The sequence below is a fragment of the Hirsutella rhossiliensis genome, assembly GCF_020360975.1.
Source record: "Hirsutella rhossiliensis strain HR02 chromosome Unknown scaffold00008, whole genome shotgun sequence".
Taxonomy (NCBI): Eukaryota; Fungi; Ascomycota; class Sordariomycetes; order Hypocreales; family Ophiocordycipitaceae; genus Hirsutella; species Hirsutella rhossiliensis.
Window position 1 is genome coordinate 2,373,195 of NW_025408674.1, and position 9,637 is coordinate 2,382,831.

Below are 9,637 nucleotides of genomic sequence, written 5' to 3' on the forward strand. Positions count from 1 at the left end.
ATGCACTCCGTCAGGAACATATGGGTCATTGGCCTGGGTATGGCCGCCGCCGCCGCTGCCCAGCATCAGCCCAAAACCAACAAATCGCCCGAAAACCCGTCAACATCCAGCGCAACGGATGATCATATGGGCCCTGCGGCCTTTATGTGGCCACCTGATAGAGTCTGGTCTGGCGACATGGACAACCAGGCCCCTTGTGGCTCCCGCGCTGCAGCAGGCAACCGGACCAAATTCCCCCTGAGTAGGTCTTCTTCTAATTCGAGAAACGGAGGGTCTCCTCTGCTCTCGAAGTGGCATTCGAACAGTCGATTCCTGCCCCTCGGCACCACGCCCAGGAGATGAATCCTGGCGGCTAACACATGTCTGATGTAGCCGGCGGCGCGGTTGCTCTCGTTGCGCAGGACGACTACTACAACAGCAAAATCAGCATCTCCTACTCGAACGGTATGTGAGCCGGCGTCTTTAGATTTGAATGTCTCAACTCCACTTTGCCCCATGCGCTGCAGACGTCCGTCAACTAAAACTACCATGGTTTGAGCAGATCCAAAGACCAACACTGACTTCAGCACCCTCGTCGAGACTACCGACATCAGCGATCTCAACCCCGGCCACACCTGCGTCCAGATTCCCGACGCGCCCTCGCGCGTCGTTGCCGGCTCCAATGCCACACTGCAGATTATCTACAAGGCTGACTGGGACGCCCCTCACAACCAAACATTTTATGCCTGCGCCGACGTCACCTACGTTGTGGCCACCGATTTCAATTCCAAGATTCCCTGCTTCAACGCCACCGAGCCCGGCGACGACGACAAAGCTGCGGCCAATGGCGCCAACAAGCCGTCCTCGGGTGGCGCGAGCGGATCGGACAGCTCGCCCAGCTCAGGCAGCTCCTCCAGCTCAGGCGGCTCAAAGATGGGAGCTGGTGCTATGGCTGGCGTCATCGTCGGCTCACTTGTGGGCGCGTCCATGCTCGCAGCCAGCCTCATCCTGTACCGCCGCCGGCAGCAGAAGAAGCGCAGCCTGCGTCTTGCCCGCATGGAAGAAAACGCCCGCCGGGGCCAATACCCGTTGGACAAGGTCTCGTCCCAGAGCAGTGTATAACGAGCTGACACGACATGTAGCTTATGAGGATTGATGACATAGCATGCTTTACAGGGCCTTTTCTTTGATGCGGCATATATAGTAGATAGCCTGGCTCATTAATGACCCTTCGGTTGCTTCCTCACATGTACGTGAAACTATGCGTGAACCGCCATGTGATGCTGCACCCGCAGATCTGACACGTTACCGCAGTCACAGGGACAAGCCAAGCCTGGCTTGCTCTCGCGGCATTGATTGTTGAAGTCGCGCCGCCGACGGCCAAGCTGCCCGATGCCAGAGGCATGGTGCGACGACGCAAAAACCCATCGAAAAAGAACAGGACGCATGTGACAATCGTCGAGTCCGTGGACGGCAGCCAAAGAACCGACGCCAGCGATAGATGCAAGACTCGAGGCAAAGGGGATCGCAAGCAAGCCGGCTCTGATAGGTGCCCAATGGACGGCACGGATATATCGACATGTAAGTTACACCTGCAGTAGGCTCCGTGAGACGGTATATCGCCGTGATACATGTGATGTATCCGTCTGCGCCGTCGTCACCTGTAGGCCGGCCTGAACTCACGTGTCCATGATTGCATGTAAATGAAAACACTCGTCGACACGATTCCGGCAGATGAGAGGGAAAAGGTGCCGTCTCCGGCGCGCGTGAAGCTTGCAGCGGGTAGGGCATCGATCGAGCCTCTGCTTTGCAGGAGCTGGAACGCGAGGGGGTGTGAAGGCCCGCGAGCAAGAGCCCTCATGTTCGCCAAACAAATCCCGGAACCAACTACTGCAGCGTGCTCATCGCGCGATGCAGGTGTCAGGGTAGGTTGGGTACCCTCGCATCCATCTGGAAGCATGATTGACACTAGGGTCCGTTTACCTTGCAGGCTGAGGGTCAAGGGCTGCGAGCTGATGCAGTGCCATTGGCCGCCTGGGCGGGTGTAAGCCAGCTATTCCTCACGTCGAGCAGCTCAACAGCGTCCGGACCCTAGATATCAGCGCTGCCCTACTTCCTGCCTACTTATTACTACTTATCTGTCTGGCTCCGGATGCCGCCGCACACGCCCCCCCGCCGTTTTCCGCGCAAGCATGCGGTGTGACGCATCGATGGGACGACGGCCGCTGGCAGGCGTCGAATCTGCATCATCAGAAGCCGGGCCGAAGAAACGACGTTTGCTCTGACGACAGCGCCTGCAAGCCTCTGCGCGCGGCGTAACGGGCAACGTTTGCGCCAACATGAACGTGGACGTCACCACATGGGCGGCGCCTTGTCGTGCAAAGAACCGCCACAAGAGTGCTTGGACGGCGCGGAGCCCAACCGAGGGGGAAAAGGAGGAGTCGTGTTTGCGTCGGCAGTCGATGGCGCGCTGTGCCGTCGACTGCCGGCGGCATGAGGTGGCGCGGCTGAGCTTGGAGGTGCTGCTGGGCAACAGACAAAGAAAGAGTCGGTCAAGGGGAGCAAAGCCTGGGGATGAGCAGGATGCGATGCCTATTTTTGGGGAGGAGCAAGCAGTGCCTTGGTGTTTTCGACGACTGCTTTTTCCCAGAAGCGGTTAAGAAGCGAACAGGGATTGGCGGCCGGGCATCAATCGTCCGGCTTCCACGGAGCGACGTGTCTGCGGGCTGTGCCAATCACGGTGACAGGGGCCCCATTCGACAGCGGAGGCGGCCTTGGACATCAATACAGTAGCATCATCGGTTGGGTCGCGAGGGAAGACCTGAATGACGAGGCTCGGGCCTGAGTCACTGCCCGCCCTGGATAATGAAACCGAGGCCTCGTTTGCTTCCTGAAATTGGTGGGCAGCAAGGGAAAGCAAGAAGAAGAAACGAGGGAGAAAAATTTTCCTCTCCAGCTCTTTTTTCCCGCCCCTTGCGAACCGGCTTTGCAAGCCAAGGCCGCAGAAGCAACGTGAAGGAAGGGGCCCCGATTCAGTCCAAGGGGGAACCAGGAGCACCACACCGACCGCCGCAACTAGCGCCTCGGGTGGCATATAAGCTACAGGATGATATGGCAGTGGTGTCGCTCTTCTGGAAACCATGGATGCCAGCCAGGGGAGAGGGAAAAAAGGGGCGTGTGTATAGGTGCGGGACCACCACACGCGGGCCGTCTGGAGCGAAAGAGAAGGAGGGTGTGCTTGTTTGCTTCCCATCGCTTGACACCGCTTCCCCGACACAAGGCTGCTTGCTTGCTGTTGGTGAGGCGAAGGGGGATGAAGAAACCGAATCGCCGGAACCTGCGATATGAACCAACAGCAGCTCCCATGCCTTGCAGACACGCCCGCGTACCGATATACTGGACCATGCCCGCCTGCCGGCGGCCCCTGGGCAAAAGAAGGCTGCGAGCGAAAAGGGGGCCGCCGGTGTAAGTAAGAGGGGGTGTGCGGCGCTCCCCCGGCGCATCAAAGCTCGTCTCTTCCTCCTCGGCTGCCTCAGGGACCCGACCTCCTGTATTTTCGGGACAGACAGTGGAGGCCAACTTTGACCCCGTACAGTGCGTGCGCTTGGCGGTGCCTGCAGCGGCGCGGACGGGAGACGGGAGCCGTGAGGAGGGTGCTCCCGCTCCGTGTGTGCCACATCACCGTAGACCTCTCTATCAGAATCGAGCATAGCTCCTCAGGACTGATCCTTGACAGCAGCGCCGTAGGGGTCAGGGTGTCTAGCAAGCAAAAGAACCGTACTTCATACACTTGCGAATATATGGATACTGTCCCGTCATCCAGGACGCTATGCTTCCTCCCTTTCCTCCGGCTCACTTCACGAACCAAGATACACATCGATATAGGCAAACCCAGCACGGATAGAAACCCAAAGGCCGGTCAGAGGTGCCATGTTCTGGAGGCACATAGGCAGGCAGCCATCGTCACATCACGCCATAAACATCTCAGCGTCGCCCAAGCCACAAGTACTGATATTGGGCACATGAAAGGACCACCCCTCTGGACACTTACATAGCTCTCCGGCTCGCAGGCCCCGGATTCCCGGCCCAGAACGGGCCCGGCGCCAATCTCAAGAATTAACGAAGAAAAAGAAACACGGCCGCCGTGGCGACTCGAACATGCCAACCACAAGGTGCTGGAGGTTGGGACCGACACGCTGGAACCCGAGCGAGCCTCGTCAAGGCTTCAATCTGCTACCAAGGCGCGCGGCCGCCTGGCCAGCCCCTGCTTGCCCGCCGCCGGCCCCGAGACAGTGTCTTTAGGAGCATGGATGTGGCATCGTCCAATACGGGCGGACACCAAAAACCTGTTGACATGTCTTGTCGTATGCCTAGCCTCGCAATCTCGCCAGTTAGACGTCTCACACACGCACAAAAAGCCAGGGGGGGCGTGGCCAGAAGACGAAAATTTCGCCTCGACTTAGGGCACAGCGCACAAAGAGGACGAGAAAATTAAGTCAGCTCATGTTGTCGCCAACTTTGGCGGCGTTAGGCAGCCGTCTCGCGGCCTGTCGTCGCCATGGCCATGGCCCGATGCCGGCCAGCCCGACTCACGAGATGAGGACAAGGCATATAACGAACGCTCGGGCTACGCAAGCTTTGTAGAACCAGCCCGAAGAGGCCCAAGAGAAGGCGTTGGAAAGGAGAGGAAGAGGAGGGCGAAGGAAAAAAAGGAGGGGGAGGGGGAGGGGGAGGGGAGAGGAAAGACGCATGTATGTACAACGCAAGCACACCAAAGCCTGGCCGTCAAGGCTGTACGAATGGCCGAGACGTGAGACATTCCATGCCGCGCTCTTTGAGTGTACGAGCACCCTTCTCCTCGTCTCCTTTTCCGCACCTCACACCCCCGCCCGTCCTTGGCGGCGGTAAACAACGGCCGTTTGGAAAAGGCAGGGTGCAGGCGGCATCATGGCACAAGGCGGCATCGTGCAAAGCCGGCAGATGGAGGAAGAGGCGACACGGCATCTGGAACAGAGAAGACGGCGACGGCAAGGCAGCAGCATCTCAGGAGCCCATCTCCGTGGCCAGCCCAACGGGCCGAGGTAACGTGAACAACAACAAGCCATGTGTTGTGCTGTTTTGTTGGCACGAGGCCGGCGACGCCGGGTCCGTGTCGGCGATATTCACCGACCGGCCAACCGTCTTTGGCCTTGTAGTACCTACATGCCTTGGCTTGCCCGTCGCGCGGCGGTACTCGATACAGTCAGACTTTGGGGGATGAGAGTGTAGATGGGTGTAATTATTGCGGACTTGTTACGGAACCTGGTACAAGACGCGGCTTAGGAGGCCCTGTCGTGTATCGCTGACGGGACGGCGAGCCCTAGATGACTGGAAACGACCCCATTCGCCAGCCAGCCTCATCTGCGCCGTCATGTAGCTGTCTGTACAGTACCCCGAGCATGTAATCAATCATCTGCGAGGCTCCCCTCCCCCTCCCCTCCCCCTCGTCGCCTTGGCTGCCGCTGCCATCTTCTGACAAGACGCGGCGCCTGTTTCCCCTGGCCGGGCGGGGGAGGGGACGACGGACGATACGGAGAGACTGCAATGTACAGTAGGTGGATCGTGCAAGGCTTACGGCATGTGTGAGAGAGAGAGCAGAGAAGCAACGGCTGAGCAAGTCTCTTGGGTGACAAGAGGCCTCGCACGAGGGGCTTTCGAGGACGTCACGGCGCCGAGCCTCGAGCCCAATCAGCCTCAGCGTGGCGGCATACGTTGGCTTGCCCCAGTCACGCCGGCCTCGGAGCGCATGTGACGACGGGCCAGTTGAGCGTGCGCGAGGTCACTCGCCCCTGCGCTCCGTGCTGGTAGGCCAGGCCTTGCTGTTCTATTGTTTTGCCTGTTGTTGGCCGTGGCGCCCCTTGAACGATCATCCAGAGGACCGGGTTGGCGAGCAAGCATATTTGGTAGGTACGTAATCGAGGGCCAGGCGGTGCATCGTCAACAGGCGCGTCGAGCACGAATACCGAGTCATGGCTTTTCTGCACTTGCACATCCACCTCTCCGTCACGGCGATTTGCGCAGGGCTTCTGATAGGCACAAGACGACCAAAGCCCTCGATTGGTCCGGACGGCGGGACCATTCTCGTGGCCTCAAGTCGAATGAAAAACCTGGCCGACCGGGGACGCCACCTTGAGCCAGCCCACTCGTCGGGAGCCTGTCGATATTCCCCTGTCTGCCAATTTCCCCTCCTCCACGGTCGACCGACGAGGGGCTGGGGGTCTGTACACTGGTCCAGCCGGTGGGTGAGTCGGAAGCCGTCGACGTCGAGCCGTCCGTCAGCTCGGCAAAAGGTCTCTTCTGTCCTTGCGCTGCGCATCAGGCATTGCAAGTGGGCATCATCGAGTGCTCCGGGGCCCCGTCATTTCGCTTGGTGACGAGTGCCGAAGAAATTCGTGGGCAAACAATGGCGGCCGGGGGGCCTCCAGGGCATGCAACCGTGTTTTGCTTTGGCCCGACAAACGACGACGGGGGCAGCGCCTTGGCTGTCGAGATTGCGATTCCCGGGGGGCTGCTCGTCGTCGAGACAAGGGCCGAGTGGCGACCAACAGCTCGAGCCATGTTCTTGCTCCTTCTACGAGGAGCGACGACAGGCGGGCAGCCTAAGAGGAGATATCCCGACGCAATTACGAGATGACGGTGCAACATTGAACAAATCTCCAGGTGTCACCAAGCACGGCACAGTACGAGTACGAGCATGTCACTGTACCGCCCGTTGTACAGGGCTCGCACTCTTGCTCAACGTGCCATCCACCGGCGGACCCTGGCAGCTTGTCCGACAACGGGAAAAGACTCTCTCCATCTCTGTCTCTCTCCGGAACCGACGACACACATTTGGGGCCAGAGACGCCGAGGCGTGCGCCAATAGGGCACCATCAGCACAACAGTAAGCGCTCGCGGCTTCCAGCACTGTGTGGCTGTGGCGCGAAGCTTCTACCCGTGTCGGTAGCTGCTTGTTCATCCTCGGCGCACAGGTACCTACGGTGGCCACACGCCCCTCCCCACCGACTGTACCTTGCCTCGCTGGGTTGCTGCTGCTGCTGGCAGCCCGCCGTGCCGTCGGGTGCCCCCACCCCTCCCTACAGAGCACCCTACGCCTACCGGCCTACCTAGGTGCCTACCTATATTAGGCGCCCCCCTCCCCTGAGCCCACGCCCACGGCGCTGCGCAGCCCCTGTCGCATGCCTGTCCCCCCGCCCCCTGTTTAAGGTCCTGTTTGGCCGCGAGCGAGGAAAAAAACAGCACAACCTGGAGCTGTCTGTCGGTAGCGCAGCGCAAAGCCTTCCCCCAACCTGCATATATATACCGCGACGCACGCCCGCCGCGCCCAACCTCCTCCTCCCTCTCTCTTCTTCCTTTCAAGGCCTTGGCTTCTGCCAATCATCCACTCAGCAAATTTCACATTCACTACAGCAGCTTCAGGCCTCTCGCCACCGACGACGCCTCGACTTTGCCGCTCCTTCACACACGTCTCATCATCGCTGTGTCCGGCGACTCTGAATCGACTCCCAGCTTGCCAGGTTCGCCCGCGACTTGGCTATAAATTTCCTCCTTTACCGAGGAAATTTCCCGTCTTCCGCATCGGTCATGTTTGCAGCAGCAGAAGCCTTTTCTAACCCCTACTCTTCCGACCACATACCGAGGTGACGGGCCTCGCACCATTCCGCTTGACCCTCGCGTCTCTTCCCCGGCGCGCGAAACCAAAAACATCCGCAGACTTTTCCACCGCTTCATCCACGCACGCCCACGCTGCAGTCTTCGCAGCGGCGACTTCTTCTCGCCCCGCCACACCATCAGCGGTCGGGGCGTAGTTTGAAGCAACGGCCAAGTTGCTTGTCGACGGCCAGAGCCTAGGATCATGAACTATTCTTCGCCGCGAACCCCCGGATCCACGCCGATCCACGAGTGGGAATACTCCCGAATGTCGTCGGCCACGCCCACGCCATCGCCGCGGACCACCTGGTTCGACTCGGCAACCCCCCGGCGCCCGGCCACCCGTGCCGCCCACCACTCCCGGTCGAGCAGTTATGCCCAGCAACATGGCTCCTTCACTCCGCGGGCCCACATGGAGTCCCCGCGCTACAATAGCTATGGGGACTACTGCACGGTAGATGTGAGTGCCAAAGATTTCTCGTCGTCGCGCCGGCCTTCGGGTCCCTTCCCGCCTTATCCCGCGCGCGATCGCCGGCACTCGTACGCCCATGTCCGGGCTTCCACCCCGTATGGACAATCAGACGAGGACGAGATCATCGAGGTGGACCGGCACAACATCTTCTTCCTGCCTGGCCAGTCGCGGTCCAAGGGTCGTCGCTACGCTCATGGTCCAGTTGACGATGGGGTATGGCACGCTAATCACGGCGACTACCTGCAGAGCGCCGCCCACTACGCGGATCCGGCCTACGCCCGCACCGCTCAGTACGAGTCTCCGCGGCCCCAACCCCAAGGCCGGCCTCCCACCAGCCATTCCCACGCCCGCCGCGCCTCGGCTTCGGTGCCCCAGCGTTCGGCAACCACCAAACCCACCAACGCCAACCGGCCCAAGCCGCCGTCGCCCGCCAAGGCCACGGATGCCGACGCCCGCCGGCACAAGATTCCCACGGGATACTCGCTCAAGAACTGGGACCCGTCCGAGGAGCCCATCCTACTGCTGGGGAGCGTCTTTGACGCAAACAGCCTCGGCAAGTGGATCTATGACTGGACCGTCTACCACGAGGGCGCCACCACGCCCATTGCCGATATGGCTGGTGAGCTCTGGCTTCTCCTCATCCAGCTCTCTGTCCACACCAAGGAAGCCGAGGACAAGGTGGGCCAGGTGCGCAGCGCGGAGAACCGAGAAATTGTGGACGAGTTCATTGACGCCGGCGAGCGGCTCATGGACAAGCTGAGGACGTTGCTCAAGGCCTGCGAGGCACCCATGCTCAAGGCCGCCCGGAAGAAGCAGTCGAGCCTGGGCAAGAACTCGGGCGTTGAGTTTGTCGAGACCCTCTTTGGCCGGGACCGGGAGCTGGCCAAGACGGAGAAGTTCATGCAGAGCGTCCGGCTCTTCAACCTCCGGTTTGATGCCAACTGCTCCGATATCCTCAGCAAGCCCACAGCCTAGGTGTGGTCTACCAACCCGGGGAACCTTGTCTCGGAGCCGGCCTTGCAAACGACGGATTCATCCATGGGAAGGAATTTCCTTGTCTTTTTTCTCCTTCCTGCCCGGCCTGGATCCCTGAGAGAGGCCCATGCCATCGGATGGACAGACCACCCGGGGCTGTACAACATGCCACGTGGAGCCGTGGACCTGACTCGCGTGGATTTCCTTGCCTTCGTTCCAATGGCCGGATTCTTCAACTTGACACTGGAGCAATGTCTAGAGTTTTCCTTAACTACTATCTACAAGACGACCTCAAGGCGACCTGTACTACCAACATGCACGCGTGCAAGACACTGGACGAGGAGGACATTGGACCATTTATAGATACCCAACGCTTTGATGGCAAGCGTCGCTAGCGAACGAGGATGCTGCGTGGGGGTGCTTTTTTTTTTGAGAGAGAGAGAGCGAAGCAGCTCTGCTGTATAAGTTACGAAGATTTCTTCTGAGGTTATGCGGATTTTTTGTCGATGGAAAAGGCAAGGG

General features: G+C 59.9%; 2 protein-coding genes across 2 annotated transcripts; both read left to right on the forward strand.

The window, feature by feature from the left end:
• HRG_07609 (cytokine inducing-glycoprotein) lies at positions 1 to 1,101 on the forward strand (the record flags this gene model as incomplete). Its single annotated transcript, XM_044866080.1, has 3 exons — positions 1 to 241; positions 373 to 444; positions 542 to 1,101. 3 exons carry the CDS (start codon positions 1 to 3, stop codon positions 1,099 to 1,101), a joined length of 873 nt encoding a protein of 290 aa, XP_044719044.1.
• A 6,772-nt stretch (positions 1,102 to 7,873) lies between these two features.
• On the forward strand, positions 7,874 to 9,115 carry HRG_07610 (vegetative cell wall protein gp1; the record flags this gene model as incomplete). The annotated part of the gene is made up of 2 exons (XM_044866081.1): positions 7,874 to 8,430; positions 8,476 to 9,115. The coding sequence occupies 2 exons, from the start codon at positions 7,874 to 7,876 to the stop codon at positions 9,113 to 9,115; spliced, it is 1,197 nt and encodes a 398-aa protein (XP_044719045.1).
• Positions 9,116 to 9,637: the final 522 nt, after the last annotated feature.